The sequence below is a fragment of the Gossypium arboreum genome, chromosome 2 (genome assembly GCF_025698485.1).
Source record: "Gossypium arboreum isolate Shixiya-1 chromosome 2, ASM2569848v2, whole genome shotgun sequence".
NCBI lineage: Eukaryota > Viridiplantae > Streptophyta > Magnoliopsida > Malvales > Malvaceae > Gossypium > Gossypium arboreum.
The window spans coordinates 3,199,337-3,213,536 of record NC_069071.1 but is presented as its reverse complement, the minus strand read 5'-3'; the positions used below and the strand labels follow the sequence as shown (position 1 = coordinate 3,213,536).

At 28.7% G+C, this 14,200-nt stretch overlaps 2 protein-coding genes across 3 annotated transcripts; one reads left to right on the top strand and one right to left on the bottom strand.

Moving 5' to 3' along the window:
• The first annotated feature begins 9,149 nt into the window (after positions 1 to 9,149).
• Positions 9,150 to 10,849, top strand: LOC108469200 (uncharacterized). 2 transcript variants are annotated; one of them, XM_017770098.2, is made up of 3 exons: positions 9,150 to 9,535; positions 9,914 to 10,069; positions 10,161 to 10,849. In XM_017770098.2, the coding sequence occupies exons 2-3, from the start codon at positions 9,989 to 9,991 to the stop codon at positions 10,677 to 10,679; spliced, it is 600 nt and encodes a 199-aa protein (XP_017625587.1). In that variant the 5' UTR covers positions 9,150 to 9,535; positions 9,914 to 9,988; the 3' UTR covers positions 10,680 to 10,849. The 2 variants fall into 2 exon arrangements, with proteins under 2 accessions (XP_017625587.1, XP_052879635.1); XM_053023675.1 differs by lacking the exon at positions 9,150 to 9,535 and having other exon boundaries at positions 9,824 to 10,069.
• A 1,065-nt stretch (positions 10,850 to 11,914) lies between these two features.
• On the bottom strand, positions 11,915 to 13,930 carry LOC108469074 (uncharacterized protein At2g23090). The gene is made up of 3 exons (XM_017769968.2): positions 13,723 to 13,930; positions 13,561 to 13,601; positions 11,915 to 12,371 (listed from the first exon to the last, which is right to left on the bottom strand). The coding sequence occupies exons 1-3, from the start codon at positions 13,796 to 13,798 to the stop codon at positions 12,252 to 12,254; spliced, it is 237 nt and encodes a 78-aa protein (XP_017625457.1). The 5' UTR covers positions 13,799 to 13,930; the 3' UTR covers positions 11,915 to 12,251.
• Between the last annotated feature and the right edge of the window lie 270 nt (positions 13,931 to 14,200).

Here is a 14,200-nt window from a genome sequence, read left to right as displayed (position 1 = left end):
ATAGATAAAAATTAACATTTGTTAAATTTGTCGACGTGGCACACACATGAATGTCATGTTAGCTATAAAAATATTAATTAATATTTTAAAAATATTAAAAAAAGTATAAAATTATAAAGAGTAATTTTAATATTAATTAATTGTTATTGTGGACTACCACGTGGATGACACGTAAAAATTTAATAGATGTTAATTTTTCTATCCATTTTGAGGTGATTTGACAAACAATGTAAGTCTAAAACTTAGAAAAAATTTAAATAGAGGACTAAAATGACTTTTTTATAAAATTGAAGGACCAAATAGGTCATTATATCATCTTATAATTTTATCTTCATTCTCCTTATAGAATTAATTAATTGAAAACTCAATTTTATTATGTCAAAATATGCTGCCCTTGGTTTTGGCTGCAGTGAATGAATGTTTTTGATACAAACAACCTTTAGTGGGGTCGTTCAAGGTAGTCCATGCAAATAAAAAGTAAAGTTATAATTTATTTTGAATATTAAAAAAAAAAATTAATTTTATTTTTTATTATTGAATATTTATTTTATTTGTGGGGTGTGCCTCGTATTTTTGGAGAAACAGATGGCAATCTTGTGACAGGGAGGGCCACAATGATGCGACTCGGGACGTCTCGACAAGGTGAAAATAACGTCATGACGTGTACTTCCATTTGGCAATTGCGTTTTAGACTTTGAGCAAGACATTTTCTCCCCGTTAGACTCTGATTATTCTAAGAATATTTTAGTATGATTAGAACGCTAATCTTAGCCTATTTTAAGGGGCCATTTGGGGACAACAAAATATAGTCACATATGAGTTTTGGTTGGAGTTTTGTGGTAATTATGGAGAGTATTTTATACCCTTATATGATTTATGGTTTTGTTTATCGGTTTGCTCTTTGAGATTTTGAACTTTGTATTTAGGGTTTTAGGTAATATACAGGTTTTACATTTAAATTTATTTTCTCTATATTGTATTATGGTTTGTTTACTCATCATTGAAAAGCTGAAACCTACTTTACTCATGGTTCTTCCTTTTTTAAGGGTTTTTCATGTAAAATATTAGTGTTCGTTATTCTCTACCGTTATTGTTCATTGTTTATACAAATCGAATAATTAAGTGAACAAACTACCAATATAGTTTACTCGAAATTTAATCTACACTTTAATGACACATGACATCAACCTATGTCTACTTGTATCATTTTTTTACTCTTCCATGGACAAAATATCTATCCTAAATTTTATATAATATAAACCATTATCCTGTCAATTTTAATAAATTATTATAAAATTTTATAAGTAATTATGACAAAAGAAATTCACAAAAAGACCATCTAAATACTAAAAAAAAAGAAGAAGAAAAAGACTAAAGGTTAATCCTGGGCTAATAACCCAATGGATAATCATCTCTTGCCTCTGCATGAGTTTATGGTAAGTTTTATCAACTTTTTGGGCCTTAAAATAAAAATATGAATTTGGGCTTTAAGTCATCTTATATTTTGAGAGCAATAGCTGCCCAAAAAGCCCCATTTACATAGAGTGAAAAGTTACAATTTTTAATTAAAAACCACTTACAATGGGATAAAATAATATTTAGCCCTTCAACTTGATAATTTTTCTTAAGTTTTTAAATTTTTTTATTCACACTAGTCTCGAAACTTGATTGATTTCTTAATTTGGTCCCTGAACTTTTATGATGTTATGTCATCCTAAAATCGTGCCATGTCATCACTTGAAAATTTTTAAAAGTTTCGAAAAAATTATACTTTTTAAATATTTTCTATACTTTTTTAGGTGATAACATGACACACTTAGAGCTTAACATCATAAAATATCTTAACCACTTATAGCCCATTCTCAATCATTAAATAAGAAGATAATATACTTTAATACATTCGAACTTACGTCCTCCTAGTGACTTTACAATTTGATTTTAAAATTATGAAAAATCATAATTTAATTACTAAATTATGAACCCTTAAGTCATTATTCCATAAGGGTAAATTACATTGTTTTCACCTAATTATTAGTAAATCTTTATTTTAATCACACAATAATAATAATAAGTTACAAAAAGAACGGTATTAGACTATTGGCATGCCGAATTAACTCATAAGTTGAATAGCTAATATGGTCCTTGAACTTTAACTAACATATCAATTTCATACTTTTAAAAATTTTAGTTATAAATCCAAAAATAAGAAAATTATTAGAAAATTCTAAAAAATTTCTGAAATTTCATAATTCATTTTTCTAAACTGATATTTTAAAATATATATTTATGTGAAAAATTATTAAATTTTTTAAAAATCACAAAATTATATATTTTTTAAAATTCTTAAAAAGTTGCCTAAAATCCCATAGCTGCTTGACTTTACTTTTCACTGTATAGTCCTTTTCTTCCTTTCACGTGACGATGAACAAAGTAAATCCATGTTTTTTTTTTTGCTCATATATATATATATATATATATATATATATATATATATGTTAATGGTCCCTATACTGAAAGCAAGTTGAAGATGGAACATGATACGAGCATAGTTTTTATATTTTGTTTGATGGATCATCCAATTTCTATCGTATCTTTGTAGTTTTCCATCATTTTACTATCATTTTCGTATTAAGAATGTTTTTAAACTCACCTAAATTGGAAAGAATTTCTTTAAAGGAAGAAAGTATGATATTAGAATGACTTGAATCATGCCGAAGAAACTATTTAGACAATTGACTCAAAAGCTCGATATATTACAAGTATTATGATTTGCAAGAAAGAAAAATGATAATTTATGCTATATACGTTCAAAGAATATCACTTTATAATCTTCTCCTTAATTAAAGGGCAATTGTTTGCTCATTATCGTACACTACCACCAAGTCATCCCATCACATCCAAATGAAACACCTGCGCCTCTACAATCACCTTATACAATATGACATTTCTAATGAGACTCACATAAAAGCTCCTCCTCCTCCTATATAAAAGCCCTATCCATCACAATAAGAAAAAAGCTCCAAGATATATGTCAAAGTCCTGCCCCTTTAAGTTGGCTTCGCCAAATTTGCTTCCCAAGTATATCTCAAGTAAAATGTAACTGCATATTATCACCAAAACCACATGTGCGTTTAGCTTTTTAGGTATTTTTCAAGTTTAAACTCTTAAGATATTCACCTTGATTTGTCAAACTTGCCTTTCAAGACCTACAAAGACTCTTTCAATAATAGGGTAACCTTAAACACCTCACCAAGAGGCAACATATTGGGGAAAATCACTCTATAATCTTCCCATTGTCTAAGGGCAATTGTTATACCCATTTTCATACTCTACCATCAAGTCATCTCATCACATCCTAGCGAAGTACTCATGCCTCTACAGTTACCCTATATAGTAGGGTACACCTTGCCAAAACTCCTCATCCTCTATAAAAGTCCTTTCCATCACAAAAAAGAGAGACTCCAAGACAATGGCGGTGAGGTGGGAAAGGGTTGGCAGAGGTCTTGGCCCCCCTAATATGAGAAAATTAATTTTTAACTCTTTAAATTTTATATAATTTTAAGTTAGTAAATGGTAAAATTGTATTTTGCCCTCTAAAATGATAAAATTTTGATTTAGTCCTTCAAAAGTGTAAACATATAAGTTATTAAAACGGTGACATTACTTTTTAGTTATCATAAAAATATACAATTTAATTTTAACTCCTTAAAAGAAAATTTTGACTTCGTCCCTACTTTATGGTATATGCCAAAACCCTACCAAACTTCTCTCCAAAAACTCTCCAAGCACATGACGGCCCTAAAGACCATTAACTTTAATGGCTCTTTACATCACAGTGATGTGAACCACCACAGCAAACCACCCCAATTTTTGTATTATAACAATAACATATATGGATATAAAAAAATTAAAAATAAAATAATTATAAAATCGATTAACCAAAATAAACAAATAAAATTTTAAGAAACTCTCAAGTCTCGTATAAACATTACTTGTAGCTAGAGGTGCTTATGAGTTGGGTCGTGCCAGGTTCAGGCTAGGCCTAAGCATGATATTAACGTACTTTATGTTTTCCAAGCCGGACCTAAAATATGGGCTTAAAATTTTACCCAAACCTGTCCATATTTGCAGACCCAAGTTCATTTTAAGCCCGCCCATATTATTTAAAAAAATATTTATTTTATTTTAATATTTAATAATTTTATATATTTTTTATTTATTAAAAATTTTTATATAGTCATATTAATATTATTTTAATGTTTATATTAGAGTAGCATTATATATTTAGTATAAGTTTTTTTTTAATGTGTTCTAAATTACATAATATAAAGTATTATAAACTTAAAAATAGGTTAAACTGAGCCGGGCTTGGGGTTTTGAATGTTTAAATTTGAGTCCGACCCATATTTTAGACAGGCCTAATATTTTTGTTCAAACTCTCTTAAATTTCTGACGGACCTTCAAACTTACATAGATAACCCGACCATTAGTAACGATACGAGTGTAATCACCTATTATGAATTGAAATTGAATTATTATTTACAAATATATACGCACAGATGAAATTATAAATGATATTTAAAAATAAAAACAAATAATTTTATAAACTCCAGTAGTGGGGAAGTTAGGTGTTATGATGAATCACCAAGTCTTAACACAAAATATTTCAAACACATATGATTAAATCTATAAAATCTAATATTAATGTCTCCTTAATGGGACACATATCATAGCTAAATTACCTATTAATAAAATAAATGATTAATAAAATTTCTCATAGACAGCTTAGAATTGCATGGAGCAATGCTCCCGACAACATGCTCCAAGTGGAAGCTACTCTGTTCATTTATTTTATATTTAAAGTGAGGCATGGCGTGTTCTTCCACTGACAGACATTGTTATTTACTTATTTTTAAGGGTAAATTATGAAAATAATTATTTTTATTTACCTTATATTATATTTTAGTCATTTATATTTGAAATGTTACGTTTTAATCACTTATGTTATCATTTTATTATGAAATTATTACTATAATAAAATACAAATTTTTATCCTAAAACCCAATTTTTTCCTATTTAAAAAGAAGCAATAGCTGGGTTTTAGAAAATTTTCTTCTATTTTCTACTTTGAAAATGAATTCCTCACCCCAACTTGGGTTCAACGTCTTCTTCACCACTTTGGTCCTATACATCTGATAGCAATTTTCCAAAGCCCAACTATTGCTTCCTTTTATTTTCATAAAATCTAGCTGGACGGATATTCAATTGGTATTTAAAACCTATTTGAACTATCACGTAGAACAACCGTTAAAGAGATAATAAAATTTAATTAACGATAAATTGACTATTTTGTAATAAAACGATAATATAAGTGACTATTTTTATAGTTCACCTTATTTTAAATTCTAAATGAAGGTGAAATTTTGTATGAAAACAATAAATAAAAAAAAAGGCTAGATTCCACCATCATTCATCATTATCTTTGCTAATATTTTAATCATTACATAATATTTAATTTTAATCTTTTGTACTTAAACTCTTGATTATGAAAGCAAACCCAATAATTCAAGTTTCCCAAACTTGGATGATCGTGACTCTTGAGCTTCTCAATAGCTGCTGTTTCAATTAAATTTTTATTATGTTTTTAAATAATTAAATTAAAAAAAAGGGGTCATGACATTGTCACGTCTCTTAGTAAAAAATATTAAATTAGTATGAGTTAGGAATTTCATGATCCAATGATTTATTGTTAGGGAATAATAAATTAGATATTTTTTTTAAATTATTTCTAAAAAAACTACACAATGCATGATTAGGTTAGGTAGCTCTAATTTTTGAGTAAATCAAGTTTTAATTACTAAAGAAAATATTAATTTTATGTGTGGTATATAAGCTCGAAGATCCAGGGTGGACATGCAGGTAACACATATGACAGCATTTTCAGACTATTAGTGACCCACGTTTTGGCTTACATTAACAATATAATATAATATGGTAGTTAATTGAGTATTAGTTCGATTAATATCGGTATTGATGTCAGTGTAGGAAGATGTTAGTTCGAGTATGTTGAACCGTATTATCCTCCTATTTAATAGTTGATAAGGGATTATGAGTAGTTCTATATATTGTATTAAAAAACACAAATATGATAAGAATTTATAAAAAAATATAATATATTTTAATTGATAGTATATATAGTTTGTATATTCTTCCTTTTGAATTAGACTTATTTAAAGATTGAAGTGTTTTGCTTGATATTTAAAAATTGAAGGGCTCAAGTCAAAATAATTTTTTTTTGAAGGGCTTAGACGAAAATATTTTGTCAAAAAGAAATTAATTTTGGATAAAAAATAGACCTTTTTAAAATATGAATTTGAATTAGACTTCAACGATCCAAGCTCGAGCCTTATTTGATCGGGCCTATTTTCTCATTATATAATATAATATTTTATTTATATATATTAAGTTATTAAATATTAAATTATAATAACACATTTTATTTAAAATTTAAAGACAATATAAAAAGCTTAAAACGTGTTTGAGTTAATAATATACAAATAAGAGTTGGTTTAAGAGTTAAACTTGAATTTATAGTATATATAAACTCGTGATACCAATTCGATTATGAAATAATTATTAAAATATCCTTACTTTAAAGGCTAATTAATATTACTAATATATTTTTGTTCACCCACGTCGTGGGTGTGATAAAATCTAGTAACCATAGAGTGCGTTAGTAGTTAGTACCATATAGAAATGTTAACCAAACTAAACGTGATCGGACTCATAAACATATCTACTCCAAACAAAATTAAATTATGTATAACTCTCTATCTAAAAATTAAAATATATTACATATTTAAATACATTCAAATCCATGTATTTCATATTATTACGACATCATCGATACAAATTGAGCTTAAAACTCAATCGGATTATATTGTTTAATAATGCAAGAGTGATGATATAAAAAAAAGATGGTATTAAATGCACTTTTCAAGATGGTGGTGGGGGGGACCTAATAGCAAACACCAACAACGCAAGGCTTGAGATTCAGCCTTTTTACAGCAACCCCAATGGACCCACCGCCCCATACGGTTGCACCTCCCTTCGCCGGCAACTCGTGCTTCTATGTCACTCTCTCCAATTCTTTTATGTTCTTTGCTTTTAATAAAAACAAAAAATTAACCCTACTTTCTTGTAATCCATAATTCATTGCATGTGATGATGTGATCATTTTTTCCTTCTTCCTAATTTTAAATTATTCCAATATTTTTAAAATTTTTAAAATCATGATATCTAGTTTATAATTAAATATATAAAACAAATATTTTATTTTTAAAAAAATCTGAATTATTCCTGAAAACCAAATCTATTTTATCTTCATTTATATGGTCCAGGATGGATCCTGTTCCAGTCTGTACTATGTACAGCTATAACATAACAGTGACAAATAATAAAATATATTTAATTTAGCATTATTTGATATACATCTCTAAATTCAATAATTTATTTTTCATATTATAATTTTATTTAATTATAATTTGTAATCTCAAACCTTTAAATTGAAAATAATATGTATTTTTTTTGGTGAAGTAATAACAAACAAAATGATTTAACTACATAGTAATTCTATGAGCAGAACTGTCATTTGCTTGAATCACAAGAGAAAATGTTAGCCCTTATCTCGGTATCTCCTCAAAAATCTTCAATCCTTGGTATGTATCAAAGGCCATTTTGGCCAAACAATTAACAATTTTATTACGGTCTCTAGGAAAAATGTTGAATGTCCCACAAAATTACATTCAGCAGCAGCAGGTGATGAATACGTTTGATGAGGGTAGAGTTTGAGCTTGAGAAAGAAAAATCTTGAATTGTTTTAACCACCTCTAAGCTATCGATTTATATCAATACACCATCATAATACTCGTTATGAATGAAAGTTAATCCATAAAGAATTCCCCACAATTCAGCATCAAAAGTTGAGCATTTGCCCAAATATTTGTTGTATCACATAATCCACTCTCTGTTTCCATTTCTTATAACTCCCCTTGTTGCAACATCACCCGAGACAATCTAAACCGCCCTTTCAATGTAGACACTAATCAAACTTTCCAGCATCTTGGCTACTGATCCAAAATAATATGTATTTAAACACGTTTAAACTTACCTTCTTTTCATTGTTATAACAACAACGACGTCATTTAAACTTAAACTCAATCAACTTTAACTAGGGGTGGAGCTAATAGACAAGCAGTGATTTAGTCTTCCCCCTATCCCTCCCCTCTAAAATGATAAAATTATAAATTAGTACAATAATAAAAATATATTTTACCCCTTCTTTTAAAATTTATAATTCAATTTTCACTCCTAAAATTATTTTTAAATTTGCCCTAATCCAAATCCAATCATCATCTTCAAAACACATTATACCTAAAACATCCATATATTTGAATGCCTCAATAATAACATAATAAAATATAGTATATTCAAAGATTTGCCTTTGCATATTTTATTTTTAAATTATTTTTGGGATATAATGCACAATCTATAAATGAAGAATCAAAGATGTTGTAAACTGTCAGCAGGCTTGGAAATATTGTCACCTTAAAGCTCCTTCAAATCAGTTTCCACTATAATACAAATGTTGTGAACATCTAAATAATATTTATATAATAATTATTGAGAGACAACTCTTGCAAAGGATCCATATGATTGGTGAATTTGCAAATTTATGATATTAATATTCCAAATTCATGTTTGATATAAAGTTAATTGCATTAAATTATGGCTAAAATTTTAAATAAATTTCTAAAAACGCGTCAATTAAATTTTTAAAGTATTAATATTGTATTAATTAAATTATTTTGTCAACTTAACAGTTAATTTAAGCATTAAATGTTAGTTTGACATCATAGAAACATACTTAAAACAGATTAAATTATAAATTCTAAAATAATAATATTATATCAATTAAGTCTTTTTTATTATTACGTCGGATTTAAGTTCTCCTTTATAAATAACGAAAATAGACTCTCGGATGAGAGAGAAAATAAATATAAAAATAGATGAATTATATTTTAACCATATCCAAAATTATAATAAGTAAAGGGAATAGAGGTTTGGGTATTATTATATATGACGATATTATATATAAAAAATGCATTGCTGGACCTGTGTGAGGCATCTTTTTCATAAAGCTTGAATGGTATTGGTTAAGGGACTGAGATTTGTTTGGCATGCCTCAAACCCCAGAAGCACCCAACACCCTTGGTTTCTGTGTAAAAGCAAAGGAATCTTAAATTCTTCTACTTCAATACACATACACATATATACATATTATATAACAATGTTCTTTGCAGCATATACTAATGGGGAATGTGAAGGCAACATCATCTTCACCTTGAGTTCTCTCTCTCTCTATATATATATAAGCTTTCCATTGCCTTTTTCTCTTTAACAGTTTCCCTTTTCTTCTTCATCTCAAAGCTTTGATCTTCTTCCATAGCTAAAGCTCTTCAAGAATCTTTGACAGGTTAGATTTTACTTATTCTTTTTTTCTCATGCATGTGAATTCATTGACTTTGAGAAATTGGGTTTCTTTTTCTTGTTATTTTCAATCTTTTGGAATAAACCAGAAAAGTTTTTTTATTTTTATTTTATGAAATGATGGAGAAGTAGCATTAAATACACATGTGATAATGGAAGATATTTTTGTATGACAAGAAGTTCATTATTGTGGCTCAAAACACATGTGGAGCAATCAAACAAGTTAAACTTAAAAAGTAACTTTCTTTTTATCTATTAATAATTAAAACGGATTGCAGGTTTACCAGTTCATACCATTGTGAGCCAAAGATTTATCAGCTTTTTTTTTCTAATTTCTTTTTTGGGAATTTTGTTATTTTTACAGGTGGAAAAATAGTGAAAAGGTAATTGAGCATCTATTTATCTATATCTCTTGGGATTTTGAAAGAAACAAACTCCAATGGAGAAGCTTCTTAGGCCGTACGATAAGGAATTTATGAGGATGGCAATGTTAAAACATGAAGAAACTTTCAAAGAACAGGTACATGTCTCTCTCTCTCTATATATATATTTATGTTTTATATGTTATCTGTTGTGTTGTAAGAGCTTGAATTGATGTTTAATGAACACAGGTATATGAGCTTCATCGTCTATATAGAATCCAAAAGACGTTGATGAAAAGCATTGGAACCAGTAGAGCCGCCATTAATGGAAGCTTTCACCATGGGAATATCATTTCAAGAACCAGATTTGATTTAGAGCATCCAGCTGATGCTGATGCTGATGATGATGATGATGCAGAGTTTATAGATGAAAGTGAGATTGAACTGACTTTAGGACCAACAAAGTACATGTCGAGGAAGAAACATGGGACTACTTCGGATTCAGGACCGAACAGCTTCTCATCTTCTTCAACTGAATCAGCTTCTCATATGAACAACAACAATAGCAGGCCAAGTACTTCTTCCATGGCGAAAATCCAACGAGATGAATTCATTGGTCGTGAACTGAGACTCTTACAGGTTACTGATACAACAATGGGGTATCAAAATGGGAGTAAAAACAATGTTGTTGAACTTGAAAAACAATTTAGACAAGAGAGATTAAAACATCCTTGGTTTTTTCAAGTTGCAAGTATGAATATGACTTGAAAAAAAAGGAGAAAATTCCAAGTTTATATGATTAGATTTTTAGATTAGTGTTTGTGAGGAAGTTTAGGTTTAGAGCTTCTTTTTTTGGGGCAAAAATGGGCGATGGAGTTTCTTATTTTGTAAAGATCACTTTTTTATTTTCTTGACTAGTAAAAACCCATTACAATGCATATTGCCTTTTGGTGCTTAGCTTTTTAATTAGTCAATCCTTTTTAAGTTCCACTTTGGAAGACTTCTTTTCTTTTATTATTATTTTAAGTACAACATAAAAACACCTTTATTTTATGGTTTTTTTATTTTTTATTTTATTATTAATGACTGAGTTGGCTCCGGTAAATACATTAAAAATAAAAAAATATAATCATTGCTTTAATTTAAAATCATTTTTATTATTAACTTTTTTTTATGATTAATAGGAATATTCAGATAAGTAAAAGTATGTCAAAGTGAATTTATATTGAATGATGAAATATATAGAAGTGTTAATATGGATTAGTACTCTAACAAAGGTTCAGACTTTACGAGATTGATCACATGAATGACCTTTCATTACTAAACTTTTTTATGATAAAAGAAAGAGAATTAATATAATTTTTAGTCCTCAAATTTGATAAGTGAATTTACTTTTGTACTTGAACTTGACAATTAGATTATGTTGTATTCTGAAATTATTAAATTTTGATGAAATATAAATCTATAAATAATTGTTAAGTTCAAATACTAAAGTAAACAAAAAAAAATACACAAATAAGCCAAATTTAGTTGCTTAAAAGCTACACCCAAATAAAAAAGTGCAAGTTTCTACATGGTCGACAATTGATCAGTATGAAGAATCCAATGCTTCATTTCCATAATGACAACTCAAAAACCAAACCTGATTGAAATTCTCTAAAATGAGAGATGACTTGGGGGCTTTGACAGATACGAAAAATGATGAAAAGAAGAAAATATAGAATTTATCATTAAGAGGCAAAAGTATAAAACTTTCTATATTAAAAGTCAGATTACATTTTACGTGAAAATATAGATAAATTAATCCCTGTAAATTAAATCAAAGATAATTGACTTTTCAGTTAAAAATTTCATGCATTTCTACGATAAAAACCTGCTCATTGGACATCAGCATGGAGTTCACATGGCACCATATATCACTGTCTAATTATTCTGTCAATCATACTAGTTTTTAACAGTATAAATAGATGAAATTTAAAAAAAAAAAAGAGACTAATTCGCTCTTTCTTTTAAGATACAACAACTAATTTATTTTTCTCTTAATAGAAAAGGTAAAATACAATTTGACTCCTAGTATAAGGTTCTCTACGGTACTTTTACCTACAAGGGGATAGCATTTTCCATAAAGCAAGAAACCCAAGTAAGGAAATGATATTCCAAACAATTTTATATGTTTGTAAAAATGTTTATTTAACAGAGAAGCAGGACTGAATCAAATCTGCAATTGTTCCACACACATCAACCTGGGTTTAAAAATCATAGCTGAGGTTTTACATGACAAGGGAAAAGATATTCCAAACAATTCTATAATATATATGGCATTTTCTTGCTTCAAATACATCACTTCTTGAGATGAGGGAAGCAAGCGTACACATCGGATTTCGGATGCTTTGCTTCTGCGTGTTCCCTGCATTTTACCTCTGATGTTGTGCATATAAAAGTTTGCATACATACCTTGCACTGCATTTTAAATGAATCAAAGGTTAACAACACCGACAATTAAATACAACATCGAGCAGACAATGAAGGTAAATGCTAAATCATTCATCCAGAATACCAACAAATGATCATATGCTAAAAGCTTTATAATCCATAAAAATAAGGCTCTAAAGGATATCCTACTGAACATCCCTACTAACATTCCTCCATAGCCAGTACAATGATATAAGTTACTGTAATTCGAATTGCTACTTCTCATACTACCAATCCAAATACTTGACAATAACACACACATATATATCTTAGACTTCCTTTTTCTGCACTTCCATTTTACTCTCACACGTTACCAATAAACTGATAAGATATAAAAAGAATGGCAACATGGAACTATGCATCAGCCACCCACACAAATGATGCCTAATGGGAAACAGATTGAATTTAAGGATGCAGAGATAAATATTTACATGAAAACCAACTAATAGCATGTCAACAGGTAAAAGTACCATGGAGGCCCTTGTACTAGATGTTAGATTGCATTTTGCCGTAAATTAGATCAAAGAGCAAAATAATCCTTTCTGTTAAAAATTTCATCCATTTTTACTGTTAAAAACTGATATTATTGACAGAATAACTAAACATTTACATTTGATGTGCCACGTCCACCTCATTCTAACATACAAGACCAATTTTTAACGATAGAAATGAATGGATTTTTTAATGGAAGGACCAGTTTGCACTTCGATCTAGTATACAGGAACTAATTTGCACAATTTTCAAGTAGAGGGGGCAAAATGCAATCTGGTTCCCAGTACAGCCTCTCCAGGATACTATTACCCATGTCAACATAGAATTGCATTGATAATTTCATTCACTGGCATTGACAATCCCTCATTTTTAATAAATAAGCATGCAGAATAGCACATTTCAAGGCTGAGCTTTGCTTTAAGGCATTTCTCTCTTCCACATGTTAAACTTCATACAACTTTTTTAGAGTGTTAAAAGTAATCTCCAATAAAAACTCAAAACAATCCCACACATTTAGATCCCATTAAAATACAAACAGAACCTTGCAATGAACTCTTTCCCCTGTTCTATACAAAGACTATAACAACTTTGAATACAAGGCAATGGCAAATCCACAAAAAATATTGTCAAACAGCAACTAAACAAGGCAAAAAAAAAAAAAACATAAAAACACAAAAAAAATTACCTGAATCGTCATAGCTTTCTTGTTTGTTTCCAGCTGGCTGCCTGAAAAATACATTAAAACAAACAAAATTGATTACGAGGATGATCTAATTCATATGAGAACGAAGCTTTCATTTCTTTTAATGATTTTCAAGGTCATGTTGTTGAAAAAAAAAGGTGAAACCTTTAGCTGCGTTTTTAGCCTTCTCGATATTCTTTTCACGAGCCATCTTGGATTTTTGGGCATTGCCTCCTCCCATGTCTGGTCGATTTGGCCTCAAGAAACGCTAATTTGATTAACAAGAGAGGGGATTCAAACTCAAATAAATTTGTTTTTGGCCAAAAAAACAAAGGAACTCGAAATTATTTGTTTCGGCCAAATAAATACTAAAAAAAAGAAAGGAGTATTTAATTATATGTTTAATATACTATTTAATATATAATATTAACTTCAATGTTCAATTCGTACATACTTGAATTTTTTTCTAATTTGATACTTGAGTTTAGCTTTAATATAAAATTTGATACTTAAATCAAATTGCATCATTAGTAAAATAAATATATGTACTTATTGGGACAAAAATTTAAATTCAAGTACTAAAATGATATACCATCCTTTAATTATATCAAACCTTTTAATGGTTAATGTATTTTCGGCCATT